This window comes from Xiphias gladius, chromosome 23 (assembly GCF_016859285.1).
Source record: "Xiphias gladius isolate SHS-SW01 ecotype Sanya breed wild chromosome 23, ASM1685928v1, whole genome shotgun sequence".
NCBI lineage: Eukaryota > Metazoa > Chordata > Actinopteri > Istiophoriformes > Xiphiidae > Xiphias > Xiphias gladius.
The window spans coordinates 11,580,301-11,603,176 of record NC_053422.1 but is presented as its reverse complement, the minus strand read 5'-3'; the positions used below and the strand labels follow the sequence as shown (position 1 = coordinate 11,603,176).

Genomic DNA, 22,876 nt, shown 5'->3' with positions numbered 1-22,876 from the left:
CTAATTTAAAGCAAAAGCTGTTTTTTCCAGATGGTAGAGCGACGGACAGCAATGCATAAGAACACCTATCCATATAACAGGTTCTCAGGGAACTGATGCCAAAAATTCAGGTTGACGTTAGTTCGCAAGACCAAGCCACTTGCCCTGTAAACGGTGACATAGGACACAACAGATTGATTTTATTTGCTTCTAAAGTAAAAGTCTTAGTTATTTATTTTCAGCAGGTTTTGCAGATAGAAAGCTGTACAAGACTATAACACAAACATAGAAACAGTAAGCTAATAAAAAAATGCATTCTGAATGGTGTAGCTGGTTCAAGGTCGGTGTGTTCACATTAACAAAGAAGGGATATAATTTTATTGCTAAAAAAGAGAAAACAGAAAATACTGAATATGAATCATTTCAACTTTTCTCTTATTCTTAAGCATCTTGTCAACATTTTCCTTTAAGTATTTTGTTTCAGTGATATTGGAGATTTCTCACCAACCTCACAAATGAGTATGTGTTAAAATGATCCCCCTTCAGTTTTTTTTTTTTTAAACTTTTTAATTTCTTTTTTTTTTCTGCAGTAAACACAACATCTTTCCTGTCAAACATGTATTCACTTTAGTTGAGCTGACTACTGGCACTGCTTCTGGCGAATGTCCACCAGGGCAGTACCGCTGGAGGGACTAGACTACAAGTTAAAAAAAAAAAAAAAAGAACCCACAATAAACAGATAAATCTATGTACATGAAAACATACTCAGATTGCTTACAAGTAGCTCACTGGGAAGAGAGGAGGAGATGAAATATGTACAAGTCTTTTAAAAATAATGAGTAAGATACAAGTGGTTGTCTTTACTCTCTACTGAGTTGAGCATCTACCTCTGCTGTGTGTACAGACTGTCGCCCTGCCTGTCAGCTGATGATGCTCTGAACAAACTGGGCCCGTTGCTAAGGTTGGGGTATTGGGGTGCCCTGCCTGCCCTCTTACATACCCCTCCACTTCCAAAAATTTAACTTTCAAATAGAAAAGAAAAAACAAGGCCGATGTACAATTAGTCTGCCCACGGCAATGTGTGAAGTCTTCTGGAGTACTGAGGAAAGATTTCACTGACCACTGTTGACTGATTTGCCTTTACGACGTCGCTCTCATTCATAGCTGCGAGAACTAGGGGTGCTGAGGGCGCTGCAGCAACCCGCCTGTCTTGTTGCACCCAATTCCCCCGGTCCCTGTCACCCACACTAGCCTTTGTGTTAATTAATTCGAGGGGACCGAGCTTTCCAGTTGGTTTCCTGTAATATTTTGCATAGTGGCCTGTATTTGGCCTACTGATCTGTTGTGGCGGGAAGGTTTGGACTGGATTCAGAGCCTCTCTAGCATGAAAATACATTTGAAATTCTTCGCTTAAGTGGTTTTGTCATAAGTTAAAACTCAGTTCATCCTAACTAGGCCACTTTTATCGTGTCATATTGGTTCATTGACTTAACATCATATGCTGCTGTCCAGATGTGATTTACTATGTTGCAAATGTATTATGAATGTCATTTGCACAAAATTGGAACTAAGTGTTGGCCCAGCTGTAATGCTGTAGTATTATCTAAGTTACAAATGCACTGCATTAATAAACTGGTTTAGCAAAAAAAATACAGTGCATCTTGCTCAAGGATCGCGATGCAACAGATGCAGCAGCCTCTCAAAGCATCTAAATGAAAAAAATCATCAATATATCCCTGAACTCCATCCAACAGTATTGTTGGAATGAAATGGAAGTATCAACAATATTCCATTTAATTCCCATCGTTTTGAATAAGTAGTGAATGAGAAAAAAAAAAAAATATGGAGGGTCAGATGTCTGTCCATGGAGTCTCCTCTATGGGGCTACGGGGCTGGAACAAACTGTTTAAGGCCGTCATATCCCTGACTGTACAGGTACTCCAGGTACCAGCTCCATGGCTTGGAATGCTGAAACACACACACAGAAACACACACAGTCATGTCGAAGACATCTGAAGATTTCTATCAAAGCAATGTCTTTTCATCTTTGACATATGACTGATGCACATCAAACTGCATGCGAAGTCTATTATACATGCAGAAATTAAAAGGAGACCCCTCGTACCTTTATGGAATCGAGGTCCATGGCCTTTCTCCCTGGCCAACACTGATAAAGAGAGAACATTAATAATTACTGTTAGCCCACACTGCTAAATCTTACAGGATCACTGCTTGATGTTGCAGTTGGACCAAACCAAAAAAAGGTACGTGTATTATTAAACATGATGAAAACCATGTCTCATTCAGCACCCATTAATAATAAAATGTCTTTCTGTATTAATGTATCTTCTATGAAAGATACATTAATACCACATTTATCTCCTTGTCTTGCTTGAAAGTCTATTAACCAAACTGTACGGACCGGCCGCTTGCTGATAAATCAAGCCCCTCTTACAGTTTAAAGGAACTTTTGTTTAGATGAACACAGAAGCATTTTGTGGGCTGCAGCAGGTAGGATCCTTCCCACATGTCTCACAAGACAAAAAAATAAAGACATCCTGGATGATTCACACCCACCTTCTGGTGAAAGTCGACAGCGTAGCTCATGAAAGCCGGGTGGTGGACGAGGTCAAAACTCGTCCAGTATTGTGGTACGTTGCTCTTGAGGAGCAGCTCCTGTCCCAGCTGTACACCCATGCCTGGATTAAACATTTTGGAATTCCACAGGCAGTTGACCATGACGACCACGTAGTGGTTGAACTCACGAAACGTCTGGCGGCTGATGTGAAAGGCCTGCTGAAAAACAGAATCAAAGAAAGAAATTAAAGAATATAAAGAAAGAAAGACAGAGTCCACAGAAAACCACTCTCCACATCTTCAGATATTCACATCTGATGTCTGTAGTGCTGATTAATTTGCATGCCATTTACCAAGTCCATTTTTCTTGATAAAAAGTGCCACTGACATTTTCAGGGGAGCGTACTGGCTGCCTGACATGTACTTGTAAATTCACAGCTCGCAGTGGCAACTGTATTAAAATCAACAACTTTTCAAGTCCACATCTGAGAGGGTATTAAGGGTGGGTAGATGCTTGTGGATTCCTAAAGAGCTGGGCTGAAATATGTAAAACCCATAATAACTACCTCACTGAATCAAATGCTGTACAACCAGCAAGTCTGTTTAAAGGAGAGCAGCAACTACAAACCTAAAATGTAATGTAATGTAATAAGAAGAAATGCATTCAAAATGTATATATGAATCCAATGAAAATATATGAATATATGAATTCAAAACACAGCATGTTTTAGTTACAGATATGTATAGCAAAAATAAAGCTGTTTCTTTTTACCTCTGTGAGTTTTTCTTGACTCTTGGCTGATGTCAAGTTCACCTTGTACCTGATTAAAAAAAAAAGAAATTTGAAAATTAAAAAAAAACAAAAACAAAAAAAAACAAAACTGAATGACCTGTGATTATGAATACATAAAAGTTGTGGAGTTTATTCTCCATGTTCTGTCCAAAAATAATATGTTATTAAGTTCCAATTTTCTTTTGCTGTGGCATTTTTACACTTTGCTAAAACTATTTCGTAACCCTGGGCTGTAGTCGGTTCGCCAACACTGTAAGGATTTGTGTTATTAAACCTTGGAGTTACAAATGAATCTTGAATTCTACATGAAGAGGAGAAGAGGGCTTAAGTGTTTTGCCTCTTAGCCTCATTATCATAAATCATACATTAACATGTAAGTGCAATGAAGCCATTTGATTCCAGTTCTGTTCTGTCATCAAATATGCATAACCATATGACATACTACGTTAAGGGTGTATCTCATGTACGCATCGAGATAAGGTTACGGCAGGCTGCAACACAGAGATGAAGAGTCCCCACCTGTACATGATGGAGGCCAGTCGGTCCACGCTGACAGGGTCAGGGGAAAACAGAGCTGGGTAAAAAACTCCAGGTGGCGGCATCACCACGAGGGGAAGCCCATACTTCACAAATGTGTCACACGCCTGAAGGAGAAGAGAAATATGTAGTAACACACCCACAGAGAGTTACGAATGTAAAAAAGTAGATAGACCAAACCAGAGAAGATCTCCCTCTTGAAACTTTTACTATGACTCTGCTTTGTTAAAAGTTGCTAACAGCTGATCTATAGTATGTAGCTATTCTCGATATCTTATCTTCTTCTTTCTGCAATTTTTTGTGCCAAAAAAGACTGGGAACTACTGTTGATGCTGTGCAGTAAATCTTTCTGTTAAGGTGTGTACTGAGCAAGGAAAAAGCTTTAAGACTAACCTTTATGTACACTTCTCTTTCTGATTGAAACATGCTTCAGTCTGACATAAAACTTGGGAAGTTGCCAAGCAACCAGAAGAAACTACTAGAAATGGCTGGCCCCTTGCAAAGAAATCTTCCCGTAAAATGACAAATTAACAGTTTTTCATTTCAGTTTTCTCTTAATTAGAGAGCTTTAGAGGTGCCGGTGGGCAGATTTTGTTACCTTAGGACTGAGCTAGGCTAGCTGTTTCCCTCTGTTTACAGCCTTTATGCTAAGCAAAGTCAGCTGGCTGCTGACAGTAGCTCCATATTTAGCGTATAGATATGGGAGAGTTGTCAATCTTCTCATCATACTCTCAGCAAGAAAGCAAACAAGCATAATTCCCAAAATGTCAAAATATTCCTTTTAAACCATTTTCTCTCAAGTGGAGGCAAACCAGTCCAGCTGTCAGTGCTTCTAAACTGTTTATTTGGTTGGAATATTATTAGGATACATTGTGATCAACAGTGCTACTGTTTTAGGATTTTATTTATCCATTTTATGTATTTATTGTTAAGAATTTCTAATCCACTGTATAGCTTTTCATATTCCTTGTTATAGTATACAGTATTTATTGTTGTTATTTTAACAATTTACATGATCCTTATGCTTTTATCAATTTTAATTATTTTCTTATTTTTTCTGACTTATTTCAAGTCTGTCTTTTTTTTTGGTTTTGTGATATTTATGTTTTATGTCCTACTGTTAACTTGACAAGGAAACCCCGAAGAGGAGATTTTGAATGTCAGTGAGGCCCTTGCATGGTTAAAGATCCCCTCCAGACATTTTTTAAGACAAAAAAATACTCTGCTTTGAATATTAACATGTCTGATGTGGTTTTTCCACAAAAAAGTTAAATTACCATGGCTAAAAAAAAAACTAAAAAAAAACAAACTTGAAATCACACCAACTCCTTGTTCTTCATTGAACATCTGTGGATCTATAAATATGCAAATATTTTTCATTTGAAAAGTTTTACAGTTGGACACAAGATGTCTCCTACCTCACTGAAAAGTCATGCTGGTATATAGACGTTTCAGACTCTTTAAGATTTAAGTTTAGCACAGAGAATTCCTCCCTTAAACAATCTGTCCAGTGCCAAACTCTACATATATATTATTCTGCACAGTGAAGGTCAAACATGAAGTAACAATAAGCGAAATACATCTTCGACATCTTCAATTACCGTCTGATAGAAGTCCAGGATGAAGCTGAGGAGGAGAGAGTGACAGCCTTCAAGCTGAAGGCCTACAGAGGCGAGCCGACCCACAAAGTGAACCAGCTCCATCACTGAATCCTTGAACCCTGATAGAGTCATGTTTCTGGGACAGAGAGCAGAGCAGAGAGTCAGACACACACTTTAACCAGAGGACCATCACTTAGAAATGATGCTAACAGTCAGTTGATTTGCCCGTGGAGCATTATTCTATGACTCAGATCTCTGATAGAACAAAGGACATTACAAAGGACAAACACTGAATCAACAATGATGTTAGAAAGAAGAATATGCAAACACAAAATCAATTATTTCCTCATTTGTGATTAGCAGAGGTGACTTGGGAAATGGTGGTGAACAAAATTGTATCTCTCCTCTTACCGGACCATTTAGTGTGGGTTTACAAGGGTGAGGCCTCAATACAGATGAAGCCCAGGTTATTTAAAAATAATTGACTCCAATCTCTTAAGGTGTAACTCCACCCCTTAATTTGGAAGCTGGAGAATAATTTAAATCCATATTGGGGCTGTTTTTGTCTCCAAACAAGATCAATTAAACATCAATTATATGACGACTAAGGGGGTTAAAAACAAAACATGTCAATATACACTTCTAAATTAGCTGCTTCCGTTGCAAGTAGACAATAGATGGCTTAAATCCACGCTGTAAAGTGACTGCATAGACCAGTGAGGGGGTTTCAGTCAAGATTTGTTATGATAGCATAAAAAAAGATTCCAAAATGCTGGGACACCTATGATGGAGAGTGATTCTTTTTCATCACACTAAGTAAAACTGAGGCAACACCTCAAGACTTTTATTACAACTGTAAGAACTGAGGTGTGAGAAGACATTTTTTGGCTTGAAAGTGTAAGCTTAAAGAGCCATAACCCTTCTTTTCTCATGTTAATTCACGAAGTGTTTCAGTTCTATTGCTTGTTTATGCTCAGGGCATAAACAAGTAGCAGAAAGTAGTTGTGAGACTCACATGGAGGTGTGGCTGTTGAGGCTGATGTCCAAGTCGTCCTCCAGAGCATACACCGAGTGCCAGGTCAGCCACTTCAACAGCATACTGTTTAGACACTCCATTAATCCACACTGCAGGCATATACACACACACCCGACAAAGAGGAAAATCACTAATCATACAGTAGTTTAAACACTGAAGTAATCAGGACCCATAATGAGTGCTTTACAAATACTCCATTGCATCTGTTCTCTTAATGTATTGCAGAAGGTTTTGTAATTCAAGTACAGTAGCACGAGCAAGCTCATTCTACCTGTGCCTCAGAGAGGAAAGCCTACCTTGAAAAATAGCGAGGATGTGAAGAAGAGCTGCATGAGGGGTTCAAACAGAAGCTGCCCGATTTCTGAAGTGGGGGAGACAGAGGGTTTCAGCTGCACCAGCTATATGAATGCACCACAATCGAAATTCCTAGTATATAACACAATATGACAGGCTTGCTAACATGGGAACATGGCTGCGATTAAGTGGAAAGCAAGGTTGGGGAAGAACGCCATTGTGTGCAAATGTGTGGTTTACAGAGATGGACACAGAAAAAAAAAACTGATTAGGGAGGAAGTGATGGTCAATGACAGCGGCAGACTGTAGAAGCAAAACTCACGGGAACTGGGGACAACAGGAATGTTGCTCAGCAGGCCAAGGATCTGAGGGCGGAGGAGGGAGCCGTCCCAAACACTGAGAAATTTGTAAAGGAAAGCCTCTGAACTGGAAAACGCTTCCTGGTGGAGGAACGTGGCAAAATTAAAATTTTGTAAAATCATAGTCTGACTGTAGTTTTACAGCAGGTGTCAGCTAAGCATGTGGGTGCAGAGATAGTGAGTGGTGGATGTGAGGTAGGGAGGTATTTATCAGGGCTTGAGAGGTGACGCTCACCTGGAGAAAGTTCTGTGTGGACAGCAACTTCTCCAAAAACTGTAGAGCCTCTTCTGAATTCTGGGAGGCTCCTCCGTCGCCGCAAAATAAAAATTCTTAACAGAAATAGACAAAAGAGTATTTAATGAGGGAAAAAGTCAACGGAATACAAAAAAAACAGCAGAAGAATTCACTGCATATTCACCATGAGATCCCCCCTAGTCTGTTTAAAACCCTTCTCTGAAGAACCCCTTTGATATGACAACTAGGTGATGTTTTGGGGTTCAACTCAAGGTCAGCTGTGCTGTGGATCGCTTATCAGGAAGATACACCACCCCAAATGCACACACACTTACCTTCGTGGAGAGCATAGCCTAGCCAGAAGTTGAGGCGTAGGAGGGCAGACTCATCTTGTACACAGTCCAGATACTGCAAAGCCAGACTGGAGCCCAGCAGCGAGCCCATCTGAGCAGGCAGCTGGTGGAGGTAAAATGAAGAAACAGGAAATATATGCAAGGAAAGTATGATTGAGAGGCTAAAATAATAATAATAATAATAATAATTATTATTAAAAAAGCACAGAGAAGCAATGAAAAATTTAAAATCATAGTGTCACGTCACAAACATCATATTTTAAAGACACACAAAAAGCTGATCTGAGAGATTGATTGCCTCAAATCAGTTTCAAATCAATCTGTTTACCTGCTAAAGAACAAGAATCAACTGATGCCAATGTCCATGTTTTCACTGAGTGGGCCACCCAATACTGAGCTAATTCTTCAGTATTTAGTAATCCCCATAATGGCAACACTGAGACATTTCTTCAATCACACTCACTAGTTTATATAGTCCCTTGTTGCGCATGACCAGCTAAATTCAAGAGGGAGGAAGACAGACTGTGAACGGACAAAGCTCAGCTCTTCAATAATTAAGGTGCAACTGTATCATTAAACTGAGAAAGCACCATTCTGCTATTGACAACGGGAGTGCAGGAGGTGAGGGAAATAATCAATGATGCTTTGTCAATGCCTTTCCTGAATAGTTTTACGAGTGTGACTGACTGTAGTCAGCTGTCTTTCCTAACACACGGCAAAATAGAGCTTCCTTGGCTATAAACAGTTGATTCAGGCCAAAATCCTTATTGCTCATGTTGGTTTTGTGGGCAATGAAAGAGGTGAATTTATGTAGCATGACGCACAAAAGTCTGCAAGCCATTTAAAATGACTTCTATTAGATTATCAGGTCACTGAATCTGCAGGGCAAATAGACATTTATGAAGAGGGTTCTTTAAATGACCATTTTTCTTGTAACTTTGTCCAGTGCATTACTCAGATACATCTCATTTCAGGTCTTTTGCTTCCATTATTCATATAGGATATATAAACCACTGATGATATCTGTAAAAAGAGCGATGGCCTGTTTAAAAAACAAATGACAAACACGGCGCTGATGAAACTGGTTTATAATCTAATCTAATAATCAAACTAGAATATCTGCATTTCCTGAAGAAAACGCTTGTGATTGCATCTGGTGCTGTTGCCTTATTTTCTGCCATACTGAGATAACGATTCCACAGTCTTATCCTTTCATTTTTCTACATTATTGAAGCAGGAATGCAGCTCATACCACCCTGTACAACCATAATAGGAGCAAACGTTTTCTAAGAAACATGCAAAATAGTTTTGCAACTTGCCACACGGCGGCACTATCGCAACAATCGTTGACTATGTGAAGCATTTCACCAGTGGGTAGCCGTCAAAACCATGTTCCTAGCCATCACTCTCTGGGAGAAGTAGTGATTTGTATTAGGCAATTTTTGCTTTTTACTATAGTGCCTCCTTGTGGCAGAACTGCATGAAACTCAGTAGTCTTATTCGTGGTCTCAGTCTGTACAATTAAACCGAATTTGGATTCAAAAGGATGAAGTGTTTAAGAGCTATAGCAGGTTGAACTGATTTCACCACACCCACAAAAGTTTGTTAGCCCAATCATGGAAAAAAGATACATGATAACTAAAATCATTTGGGCAGTGTTCGGGCTTGTCCAAACATGGTATGGGCTAAGTTTGGTGGATCTTGCATTAAATTGTAGGCTAGGGAGTCAAAGGTATGTCTAGCAACAAATTCAAAATGGTGGAAAAGACTGATATGGGCGGGGCCTATATCAATATCTTCAACATCATCCACTGAATCCATAGACACTAGATTCTTCACCATTATTCTTCTACACCTCACGGTTACCAAGATGTTAGCCAAAAATTTTTTCAATATTTGTTAGCTCATTTATCACCCCATGGTGGTGCTATCACTACCATTTTTTAGGACGTGAAGCACTGAAGTATGGGGAGGCAGTTCACCAAGTTTCAGGCTTCTAGCCTTTATAGTTTTTGAGATATCCATCATGTTTCATTATGTTTTGCTCATTCCCCATAGAAAACCATCTTAAATAAGTCATTAAAAAATTCACACACAACTGTTACAGAGATCTGCACCAAAAGTAATAGAAACCTCCTCCGAAAAATGCAAAACATTTCAGCTCTGGAACAATGTTTCTTGCTTCAAGTGAGTAGGACTAGTAGTGCATTCAAAAAAAAAAAAAGGATGGTAGAAAATAGTCAGGAAGGAAAGAGCAGAGATACCTATAGTTACTGCATTAGCAGCAATCACACAATTATAGCCTCAAGCCACCTCTGCTGTGGTTTCCTAGCACAAAATTGTTAGTGGCCTAATACTATGTAAAATACAAATACAAAATTATAACAGTGACACAGCACCACCCAGTGGCTGTGAGGATATATCGCAATTTAAACAGACTGTGGTTATGCATCCCAATGGCATGGAAAAATTGGCATACATTTTATTCTGCTGCTTAAATAATGAACGATCCTCATGCTTAATGCTTAAATGATATTCCATCTGTACCAAGCCCAGGTGCGCTGGGGCCATGAGACAGCTGAACTGTGGAAGCTGAGGTAGATGGGAGTAGAAAGACGGAAAGACTGATAAGAAGCAAGACAGTAAAAGTGCAACCCATGGATGTAGAATTCAGAGATTTTGCCTAGAAGGTATCACCTCTATGCGGTGCATATTTTCCAGCAGCTGCGTAAAGGAGTGGATCTGAACCAGGGGGACCACCTTTCTGCTGGAGGATGACTCAGTCTGAGCCTGTTTACTGACTAGAGAACTCAAAACAGGCAACTCCAGGTGGCAGTGTTTCTGAGAAATAAAGCACAGTAAAAAAAAAAAAGACGATAAATAAAAGCAGGGGAGGCAAGCTTGTACAAATTTATTTTTTAAAATTTTAAAGGCTGAAATTATAACAAACAGATTAAATACATGTAATGTACAGTAGGGCTGCAACTAATGATTATTTTAATTATCAATGAATTTCTCACCCGTTTTCTTCATTAAATTGATTGTTTTGTCTACAAAATGTATTTTTATTTTGTTCGATCAAGAGTCCAAAACCCAAGGGTATTAAATTTACAATGATATAAAACAGAGAGAACCAGTAAATCCTCACATTTAAAGAGCTGGAACCAACAAATTCTTGTTGCTTCTTCTTGAAAAGTAAATAAAATGATTATTCAGTTATCAATACAGCTGCCGATTACTTGTCTGTCGGTCAACTAATCAATTCATCAACTAATGGTTTCAGCTCAACTGTATAAATAAGATGACTGCTGCAATGGCATTGGCAAGCAGAAGCAGTAACCTTAGTGTAGCAGGAGTGATTGCAAACACAGTAAGCAGTGCACCTGTAAACTTAAATAGACATCCATACCCTTTTCCTAGAGCTGGTCTTATCTTTAATTGTGAGGGGCAGAGTGGTGCTGGAGGCAACCTGGGAACCTTTCCTCTTCTGAACAGCAATCAATGCTGATTTCCAGGGGGAATTGTGGTTCCTAAACCCGCTCTGTAAGAAAACAGAAAACATGCAGTAGTATTGATACTTTAGGGATGATGGTATTTTGTCATGTCATGTGTTATTATAACAGCAGAATGAGCATTAATTGCACAATCCATGCACAAACCCTCATTCGTGTTGGAATGGAAAGTGTCACGAGTTCAGGGCAAAACACTTTGTAAAGTGACAGTAGGTGCAGGAGGAACGGCTGCCTTCCCTGAGGAAACAAGAGCGATGTCAACACACTCAGTATGACACATCTCGTACTCAACATCATTCGAAGTCAGTAAGGAAATAATGTGGTGGCTTTGATAAATGAGGACTTCAAATCAGCAGGATGTTTACCAGTTTAGACTGCAGCTCCAGCAGCTTCCTGACTCTGAAGACTCGCACTACAATGAGAAAATGAATGAAGCAGTCAATAATAGAGACCTGATGAGAATACTAAAAAGAGGAAATAATGGAGTAAACAAGAGAAAACAGGTGAAATAGCAGTACAATTGGGGATCATATTTCAGGTTGTAAAATGCTTGACTTACCACTTTCCTTTCTGGTCAAAAGGTACAACAGATGGCAGATGAAAGGACACTGAAAAAATGTGACAAAATATAATGAGTTCACATCTCAACAGTTGTTCAGTGGATCCCACATCACATTACAGTGGGCAGGTAATATCATTACACTGGTAAGGAGCCATCACTCATATGTGAACCAACAACAACTCAAACAGTACTGAAAATAAATGACTAGGGCGTGCTCCAAGAAGCAGGTTCACTGAGCCGTCTGAATGTCTTTGCAGATTAAAACCCTGAATGCATCAGGACATTTTCAGTTTCAGAACTGAGGGGATGTTTGGTTTTAGCAGTATAGTTATACAGATAAATCGATAAACCCGCTTCTTGAAACAGGGCCCTGGTTATGAGGAATTTTGCTCCTAAATAGATTAACTGCAGCCAAACAGAAAAACAAGAACATCTTTTGTAATGTATTAATTACAGGCCATTACTGGATAAATCCATTATCTGTCTTTCGAGTCAGATAGAAATGAACTTTTATTTATCACGACAAGTTTGTGTCTTGAACAAGGCACAGCATGCATAAACAAAGAGGTATTTGCCTACAAAGATCATCATTACACATACCAGATTCTCCTCTGTGACAAAGCTGAAGATGAAGCCATAGATGGCCCGAAGTTGATCTTTTGCATCAATCATGTCAAATACAGTCAACACCCACTTTATGAAAAGAACCTGAATATTGTACATGCAAGAAAAAACAGCTTAACTATGGTACAATCAGCAATGACAGAATACAGAATCACAAGCAGGCAAACAAAAACTCTCTCATCTTAAATATTGTAGAATACCAACTATTCTTTAAAAACTAGGTGCTACTTTTTGTAATATTTTTAGTGATTGAGATATATAAATGAAAAGAGAAGACAGAGCAAAACTAGTCTTAAAATCACACTCTTATGTCTAAAAATAATTAATGATGTACACATACTAATTAGGATAATATAATTATTCTTTACGGGTAATAATACGTCTCCTCCAACCAACATACTTGAAAATTACTCTTGAACAGAAAACTGATTAAACGAAATCAAACGCACTCACTTGAGTGCTGATGGGTATTTTGCCAACACCCAGCCAAACCACTGCTCGAACAACAGCCTCCTGTGGCACCACGGTAGTAGGAATCAGACACTTCAGCACCCGGACACATGGACTGCTCCCTAAGCAGAGAAATTCAGAGAAACAAAATCAGGAATAGAAGCAAATATTAGGACTGACAGTAAAAGTGCCATTTGTCAAGTACATGAACACATACTTTCTATTTTGCACAGGTATTCCTACACTTTAGGGAAGAATGACAGACACGTTTTGAGCCATGTTGCGACGCAACTGTGTGAAAAATATGTGCTCAAATCACACCGACAAGACATAACATCATATCCACAACATAAGTAATGTTTGGCTCCAGCATTCCTGTCAATTAAAACACTAATACCAGACGGTATTACAATTTTGGACAGCATAGCGGCTCAGTGGTTAACACTGCCACCTCATAGTAAGAGTCAGTTTCAATTTGTCTTTGTGGAGTTTGTTCCCTCTCTGCATGATCTCCTGTGGGTTCTCTGGTTCTACCCACAGGTCAAAGACAGGCGGGTTAGGTGAATTTTTTTGGTATTACATTGACTGCTGACGTGCACGCTTGCTTGGTGTATGATGGGACAGACTCCAGCCCACTACAACCCTGTACAGGTTAAGTGTCAAACAGTATGGACAGTATTGTAAGTTTCACTATCATATGAGTGGCCTACAACAAATAGGCCCACTCCTTTCCACAATTACAGTAATACCCAGCCCACAGGTGCTGCTAAGTGACTGTCTTACCCATACGGAGGCTCATGGCAAACTCCAGCATAACAGAGATGGCCTCTGGGGAAAGTCCTTTCTGTAGGCCATCCTCTCCACCAGCACCAGGTTCTTCTCAAACTCATCATTCCCAGACAAAGGAGTACCTGCTTCAACTACAGGAGGGAGAGGTAAGGTCATATTAGAGCGTGTATGTGTTAGCGTGATAAAGTAAAAATTCCCCCAAGGTTTTTTGCTAATATTTTTTCTGTATGTATGTTTAGTGACTAATTAATCTAAATAGAAATCCTGGAGCTGTTCTGTACGGAGAATCTTTTTCACGGTGACAAGAAATGAAACGTTTTTTCGGCATCCCTAGGTTGAGCAAGGAGCGTCAAAATGTTAACGTCTTCATTTAAGCCTTTTTCAGGGAGTGACAGATGTAAAATATACAGTAGATATATAGCTATATCTATCTATATCTATATCTAATCTAGCTAATCTATCTATATTTAATCTATCTATATCTAATCTATCTATCTATATCTATCTACCTATCTATATATATGCCTGTTGTGTAATTTACAGAAAACACACTGACGTTTATAAAGACATGAGGAACATGTAATATGGATCTGTCATCATGGCTGATAGCTGATCTCCTTAATCATATCAATATCTGTTCCAATCCACTGGTGTGGATCGGTGCATCCCTAGTGACAGGTTTAATAAAGGTGGTATAATCACCTTTATGTATAGAAATATAGTGACTGAAATGCTGCTTGAAACAATCATTAAATGTAACCTGGACACAATTTAACCATATTTAGGCCTTTGTTCCACTAAAATGTGTGAGCCTAGACTTTCAGCAGTGAAAAGAAGACTGAAGCATTGACTAAATGTTTTCAGGTGATGTGTTTAGTGACATATAGACAGAACTCTTAGGTCCGGAGCTAAAATGTGTGTTATCAAAGTTACTGCATCAAAATTTGTGACCCAATATCCAATATAGAGATAACAACTTTCAAAATACAATCTATAATTTTATAACTGAAATTGTATAAAAGATCATTGGCTGAGAAACTCTGAATGAATAATTGACCGGTGTTTTTAATGATATGCCAATGTGTGATTAACTCAGATTGAACACTTGCGGGCACTGAGATAGTCATCACAAAGAAAACACAGTCACCATAAGCTTAGAAATATTAAGACCTTTGGGGATGATTAAGTCAAGAGTGTAGCCCTTATTGTGTGTGGACTCTGAGTCAGTCCATAGTTATCCAGATGGCAACACAGTTCTTTTCTTCCTGGGGGTTGTCAACATGAATGTTAAAATCACCAACTATAACTACACAGTCAAAGTCATTGCAGATGATAGACAGCAGTTCAGCAGAGTCATCAAAAAAAGCTTACACAATGTTTAGGTGGCCTGTAGATGTTTGACAATACAGCTCAACAAATTCAAAAGAAACAGATGCGTGTTACCATTGTAAAGAATTATTAAACAAAAAATGGAAACTCTACCTCCTTGTTTATGCATGAGAGCTTCGCTCATAAAACTGGAGTTGAAAGGAGTTGACTCAGTAAGAACGGCTGCACTCTTGTCTTGGTCTAACCAAGTTTCAGTTAAAAATATAAAATCAAGATTGTGCTTGATAATTAAATCATTACTTCAAAACGATTTGAAGGACTGATGCTTAGAGCTGAAATGATTAGTTGATCAAAAGAAAAATATTTCTTTCGTTTGATAGAGCTAAATTTAGTGTGTTATTGTTATTCTTTGCCCATTTAAAGTTTTTTGTGAAGACAGACTGTGGCAGTAGAGTTTCTGATGTCAAATTTGATAAGTCTGCGGATTTAGTTGAGTACATCTTCTTCACTCTACTACTCATCAAAACAGGGATAGGAACATGAAGTCCAGAAGGAGAAAACCGTTTAATTCGGTATAAACGAGCCATGGCAGGGGTTAATACTTCAGTATACTGTAGTTGTTGTCCATGTTTGTACACAATACATACTGAATTAACCCTAGCACCTTTTGGAACGGTTTCATCCACTGCCCTGCGAGTTACCCTTTGTAAGCAACTTAGCAAACATTAGCTACCAGTAAATCATAGTTACGACCTTAATCTCGTAATAAAGTAACGTAAGGTTAACGTTATACGGTTCTTCCTGGTGTCATCCTGTCTTTCCTTGCGGTAACGTATAAATCGTGCGCAATTAGCACCGTTGGTAAAAGAAAGGCCAGCATCGTCCCTCTAGCTAGGTGTCTGGGCCACCTCCTACCGTCAGAGAAGTACTTTAGGGCCAGAACAAACGGGTCCTCCGCCTCGTTCTTCCTTCTCTTCTTTTCTGCGACTCTCAGACTGCTCCGGCTGGACACAGATTGGTCGGTGACAGATGATGTGTCTGAATCCGACGGCCCCGACAGGTTTAGCTTTGCTGCCATTTCCACATTGCTAAAACTTAAAAACACTTGTGTTCCACTCCGTCTTCGGCCACTCAAACAAAACTCAAATCCTCCGCGCGACCGTTTGCCCTGCGCTTGCGCAGTATAGTCCATCCGCCCGATCGCTTCCCGGGAGTTGTAGTCCATCTGCCTTCACCCGCCAAAAGACAGACACTAGGCCTACAAACGTCAAGTAGCGGTCCATCCGAGTGGGTACAAATTTGTTTGTTTCGTGAGGGGACACTACATTGATCAACGTCCAAAGATGGTTAGTGCTCCCTCAAAAAAAACAAACAAACATAGAAGTAGGATACTAACGCAACAGTAGACACAAACTTCTGAAGGACTGGTGAGATAACTTGACAGCGGTTTGATGGAACTAGCTGCCACCGGACAGGATTTCAGGTACTCTTCGTGATGGTTTTATTCGACCAGGTTTTGAGATATCAATCAAATACTGAAAGGGTACTCTTAAGTTTAATTTCTGGGCGTAATGAAAGACCACATGCTCTCTCGGGAACCTCGCGTAGGTTACGTAAAGTGAAAACTGTCAAAAGTATTGCGATTTTGATGTGGGGACAACATATATGAAGCTATAATAAATCTACTATATTAGAGCTGCAACGATTAATCGATTAGTCAGTCAAAAGAAATGTAATCAACTAGTTTGATAATCGAATAATTGTTTAAGTAATTTTTAAAGCAGAAATTCCAAACATTTGATGGTTTCACTTTCTCAGATGTGATAATTTGCTGCCTTTCTTGTTCTTACATCATGTTAAACTTAATATTTGGGGGTTTTGAGCTCTTGGTTGGACAAAAGAAGACCTTTAACCACGTCAACCTCGTGCCCTATTTTTAACTTCTGATGTCTGACAGATCAAACGATTAATTGGGAAAATAACTGGCAAATTAGTTGATATTGAAAATAATTGTTGGTTGCAGCCCTGCACTATATATGCCACAGAAGAGAGCAAAAGGAATGATAGATAAGGTGGATTCAAGGGAACAAACCAAAAGACTTTTAGTCAAGTCAAGGATAACAAAACTGAGCAATTTTAGTAAGTTCAAAACCTTATTAGTTATGTTTAGAGAGAGATTATTACCTGACAGTGTGATCAGCTGATGGCGATCACAGAAGCAAATTTCATTTTAATTCTTCTTCTTCACGTACTACATTAAAGCATATGTGCATTTCAGAAACTGTGGAACATTATGACCTTGATGAGTAATATTTGTATCTAGCCTTTTTTTTCATTGGTTGTTATTGTGTGTGTTTTGATGTGTGCATTGAAGCACAAACATACACAAAACGTTAAAAGCAGCGGCAGACCACGTGTGGGAGATCACTTATGTTATTTGAGGAGGCATGTAATGTAGGATTTTTTTTTTTTTCTTCTGCCTATTCCTTTTCGATCATGAAATGTCTATTATGTTGTTTCAGATTGTAGCTTATATTTTGTGTAAAATCTGGTGTTGGAAGTGTACACGGAAGTGATTTGAAAAAATAAAAAATTCCGTGAAATGAAATGAGCAGGTGCCACAGTCGTACACTGAAATATGACATTTAAAATGTTCAGCAACTGTCCTCATCACTCTGGATTATCCCCAGACCTTAGTATCAACAGTTTTCACAGGCACAAATTTTTAAGTAGTAACTGTTCACATTGAGGTCTGTGAATTATTCACAATACCGTGAACACTATCTGTGAAAATAGGTTAGTTCTGAATTTTTTTAATGTATTTTTTTCACCAGAAATTAAATTCCATTAATCTCAGTTTCACTGGGGGCAGAAATCTCTAGGGCTGCAACTAACAATTATTTCTATTATCGATTAATGTATTGATTATTTTCTCAAATGATTACTTAATAGCTCGGTCTATAAAATGGAAGAAAACAGTGGAAATGTCCATCACAAGCCCATGTTAACATATTCAAATGTCTCGTGTTGTCTGAACAACAGACCACAACCCAGAAATATTCAGCTTACTATGATTGAAAACTAAGACAGGGGACAGAGATGGGAACTGGAGGAGGATGCATTCTCTGTAAAAATGTACCTGTTGCTCTATTTACCAATATGTTTTCATATTGGTCCAGCTGTTCTACAAACACCACAATGACAAATACTTCTTTGGCGGAGCAAAATACATAACTTTAAAGGCAGGATACTGCCCCCCCCCCCCAATTTTCCCCCCAAACTCTAAGCTGTATCTGTAACTGACCTCAAGTCCAGTGTTCATGCTTAGGGTGAGGAGCCAGGGAAATAACTCCATTTTGTCTTGAGGGCAAAAGACCTATCAGAAAGACCCTTGTGTCTGAGTCACCCCTCAGTGTTGGGGCCTGGTTCTTTTCTGCCCACATAGGGTCATGATTAGGAATGGGTTTCCCTCTGTTTCGTTTTTTTGTTTTTCCATCCCTTTTTCCTTTATAGCAAAAAGTATATTTACGAAATAAAATCAATTTTAATCAGGGTACTTTCCTCATAACTACATGAATTTCATTCTACATGCTACGATTTCTATTATTTGTTCACAAAACGGATGGATAATAAAATAGGCAACAATAGGCAACAAATCCCTTACAGGGCATGAAGACAAGCACTGCATTGCTGGGCCCCTGAAACTTTGTTAAAATGAAGGAATGCGCTAATATGAGAGAATTACCTTGACAGAGACCGAGCGAACAACATTACAACACAAAAATCCCACAACAGCACCCATGTTTAAAAATTTAAGGTAGGGCTAATTATTAACTATGACTGAATGAAATGCAACACTGCTAATAAACAAACAATATTTAGTCAATCTTACCTCCAATTCTTTATTTTAAGTATATCATTTACAGAAATATTGTGAATCTCAAAACTCACAGCATTTTCAACTGAGTTTTCATCCCCAAAGAGAAAAAAATAAATAAAACCAAATGGATGAGCAGAACCTTTAAGAGACAGTGGATAAGTTTAAGACCCTAACTGTGAATTACAAAAGGTAAAATTCAATTTTTCACAGGCAAAAAGACTTTTTTGATTTGGTTATGTTCTGCTGGACAAGCTAGCAGCAGACACCTGAGGCAGCACCTGCTGTCTTTCAAGCTAAACAACTTCACTGTGATAACTGAACTGGAAGGAGAAAAAGGCTATTCAGCTTATTTTACTGCAGGAGAAAGGATTTCATGCGTACTTCTGTAAAAATCTACTGAGATGAAAAATGAATGAGGATTGATATATTTCTTCTTTCTAAAATAGCTTTTCTGGTGACACTGCACCAAAATAAGTACTGTGGATATGTAATACTAGTTGATGTATAATTAGTACAAAATTCCTTCAACAGTGCTTCTTTTGGTTTATGTTCTATTGTCTTGACCAAATGAAACATGCTTGAACTACTGAAATTCATAAATTATCACTCTGTCCTACCTACAGTATAAAAACAAATTAGAAAAACAAGCTACAAAGATTCTTTCATGAAAAAGAGCATTCTCAAATCAAATTGGAACATAAATGAAATCCATACTCAAGTAAAAGCACAAACACGTTTAGCATAGTGTAGGACTGAAATAAATAGGGAAAAGGGAGTGATTATTGTGACAATGAGCTGAGCTCAGAGTTTCCACAGGTATGATTGTCCACGGTTATGTAGAGGATGTATTGATCAGGAGTTCTCAGTTTCACATTAAGAGTGCAGAGAAGTGGGTGAGAGTAATCAGTCAGCCAGCTGGATGAAACGGGACGTGTGAGGGCTTTTATTACTGGGAGTGACTGCTTCCTTCAAAAATGGAATTACTACAATCCATAGAGGCGCACCCGGTTCCCTTTGCTGCGGCTCGGACCAAAGTGGAAGAGGATCTTAAGACCGCTTGACCTTGTTCTTTTCCTGGTCATTCAAGTGCTGTTCCTCTCTGCTGTCCTCTCTCTCCGGCCGGTCATCACTCTGGCGGGCAATAAGCAGCCGGCAGGTGAGCAGAATACCAAAGACGAGGGCGTGGGCGTAGCGTTTCAGGGGGTCTCCCACTAGCTGGTGGAAGAACAGGACAGCCAGCATGACCAGCAGCAGCAAGAAGTTGGCCACGTCCTTCGGCCTGCCCGGCACGAGGGTGAGCACCACGCCGCAGCCCACCTCCAGAGAGCCAATGATCTTACGAAGCAGGACTGAGCTGATCCCAATCCTTTTCAGGCCTGGCAGTGCCTTGGCGTAGCTCTTGTACGCCCTTTTCTGCAAGGAAAAAGTACAGAGATCTTTTTAAACATCTCCAGGATTTAACGAAGGTCATACAAACACTCGTGGGTGTCTTTTAGTGAAGGCCGTTTGAGCAACACTCTCAGGTCAAGTGCTTTAATTTCATCATAGTGGCGGCGGAATTCATCTTCAGCCTCAAGAAAACCTATAAAACTTAACAGGATAAGAAAAGAAAAAAAAATCCTCCCAGCATGTTAGTCAGGGTTTTGCATGCCAGCTATCGTCTGCAGGTGCAGCTCACAGAATTTGCTCGAATGCGCCGCCATTGCTCTTTAGCTGTTAAGTTGCTCTTCATATTAAACGAGAGGCTTGGCAGCTTAAAAAAAAAAAAAAAAAATTATATATATATATATATAGGCTGCGAAGAGCCGGCTGTGACTGACAAATCTGTTATTTATCCGGCAGATGTTTGCGTCTTTAAGCTAAATTATAGCGTGTGTTAAGAGAGGAAGATGCATTCAATCATTCAATGTTCATTCATGTTTCAGGGTTTACTAGCTACTGGCAGGCACCTTTCTCCTTGTTTTATGTAACCACACTGATTCGTGGCTGTCACCTGCTTTAATAGCACAACATTTTAAAGGTTTACCCTCAAACATAAAGGGCCTAACCCGTGTAATAACTGTATTACAGGCAATGCAGCGGGTCTTGACATTTTAGATACGGGATTATCCACTGGGAAGATGAAGCTTCACACGGGCAGATGAGAGGAGCGAGTCGGCATCTAAGGCGTTCATTTTCCGTACTCTTTCTTATTTAGGTCAGCATCATCTTCACATAATTATTCGAGCCCGAGAGCCCTTCTCGTCTGCAGCCAACACGGAACAATGGCCTCCCCACCCACCCCCCACAGTTCATCGTTCACATTTACTCACCATTTCACTGTATGCGTCTTTGCTTAGTCTCGGGGTGAGCTTAATGGTGCCCATGAACACGAAAAACAAACCCAGGGCGAAAGAGAGGGCCACGATGGTTATCGTCCTTGGTGAGGCCATGTCTCCGTAGCGAGCACGCAGCCGGGCGCTTCCCACTTTACCGAATGAAAGTCGGAGGGGTTCCCGGTGAAGATGCACCAGGGGGATGGGCTTCTGGATGAAGCACAAAAAAAAAAAAAAAAAATGGCGACGCGTTGGACCCCTCTCTGCGCCGCATCCAGCAGAGCAGCCTTGGCGGGAACGTATCCACAGCTCGAGCACAGCCTTACACGTTCACTTCACCCGTCAATAGCATGATGTAGTTTGGGCTCCTATAACTACACGACATCGTCTCTACACTCTCAAGGGGGGGGGGCAGCCAGGCTGAGGCCCCATAACCCCAGGGGCCCGGGCAGGTGGAGGCTCGCTCTGTAAAATTTGCTCGGTAATATGCACAATTAAAGCACAATATGAAGTGATTTTGCAGTGGTGGAATAAGTATTCACATCCTTTACTTAAGCAAAAGCACTAATACGACACTAAAAATAAAAATGAAAAATGTTACTTAAGTCAAAGTATGTAAATATAATCATTAAGATGTACTTAAAGTACCGAGAGTAAAGGTACTCAATGCAAAAAAATAGCCTCTGGGACTGTCACACCATTATATATTATATCAACATTACTCATGCATTAATGTAAAAGCGTAGTTTTCCTGTCATAGTTGGATGAAGCAGAGCTAGTTTATAACTAGCACAGCACGCAAAGCAAATGGGACCAGGTGTTGCTCTAGCACAGAAAAACTTTAAAAAAATAAAATAAATAAAATGACACAGATTTTATTCCCAATTGTGCCAGATTGCCAGTATGTCTCAAAGCAGCGCAACAAAAACTCAGCTAGCAGTTTTTGCACATTTCAGTGAAATAAAAGTCTGCAATATTTAGAAGTATGAACGTAGCCTGGCTTAAGCTTTTGATGGCTCTTACCCAGGTGGCATTTGGGGTCCTAAAAAAACAAAAAAACATGAAATTATTTCTTCATTAATAACACTATGTAGACAGAAATCACCCTTAGCAGCTGTGGCTCTAAATAAATGAAGCCCCGAATAGAATTTTTTTTTTTTTAAGACAAGGGCCATCTCTGTTCAGTGTAAAAGGAGATTTACGCCTGCTCACCAGCCACATTCCTTTAGCTTAAGGACTCATTCATATTCCCCTGATAAGTCCCAGCTTATATCTCATCCTATTGAGTTTTGTACTCGTTTTAATAGCCTAACAAACCCTGAACAAACTGGAAATGTGCTTTTCTGATAGAATTCTGTTGTTTTCCTGTTACATGTTACATTTCAAAAGGACACTCCACAAATGACATGTAAAACCATACGCTTACGTATGTATATTTAAATATTATTGATGGAATTTTAGTGATGCTATAGGAGGTGGAAATCTCGTACATGATGAAAAGTAAGGTCAGAAATTCACCAGCGAGTAATGGAGCTTAAAGCTTCACTTAAACAATTAAAGCTTCAGCAGAACTTTACCAAATGTGCCACTCACTCAACAAACCACAGACGTTATGCTTATCTTTAGTCAAGTCAACAGTTTTTTTCATTGC

At 39.4% G+C, this 22,876-nt stretch overlaps 2 protein-coding genes across 2 annotated transcripts; both read right to left on the bottom strand.

The window, feature by feature from the left end:
* Positions 1–505: 505 nt before the first annotated feature.
* On the bottom strand, positions 506–16,464 carry cenpi (centromere protein I). The gene is given in 21 exon segments (XM_040120495.1): positions 506–1,947; positions 2,105–2,146; positions 2,557–2,775; positions 3,329–3,377; positions 3,869–3,993; positions 5,488–5,623; positions 6,503–6,612; positions 6,820–6,884; positions 7,140–7,257; positions 7,412–7,506; positions 7,747–7,867; positions 10,462–10,605; positions 11,174–11,305; positions 11,424–11,513; positions 11,642–11,688; positions 11,836–11,884; positions 12,439–12,546; positions 12,916–13,034; positions 13,696–13,761; positions 13,764–13,832; positions 15,946–16,464. Coding segments are annotated over 21 exon segments (2,298 nt in total). The 5' UTR covers positions 16,256–16,464; the 3' UTR covers positions 506–1,863.
* A 2,414-nt stretch (positions 16,465–18,878) lies between these two features.
* Positions 18,879–21,432, bottom strand: tmem35 (transmembrane protein 35). The gene is made up of 2 exons (XM_040120502.1): positions 21,223–21,432; positions 18,879–20,323 (listed from the first exon to the last, which is right to left on the bottom strand). Exons 1-2 carry the CDS (start codon positions 21,340–21,342, stop codon positions 19,958–19,960), a joined length of 486 nt encoding a protein of 161 aa, XP_039976436.1. The 5' UTR covers positions 21,343–21,432; the 3' UTR covers positions 18,879–19,957.
* Between the last annotated feature and the right edge of the window lie 1,444 nt (positions 21,433–22,876).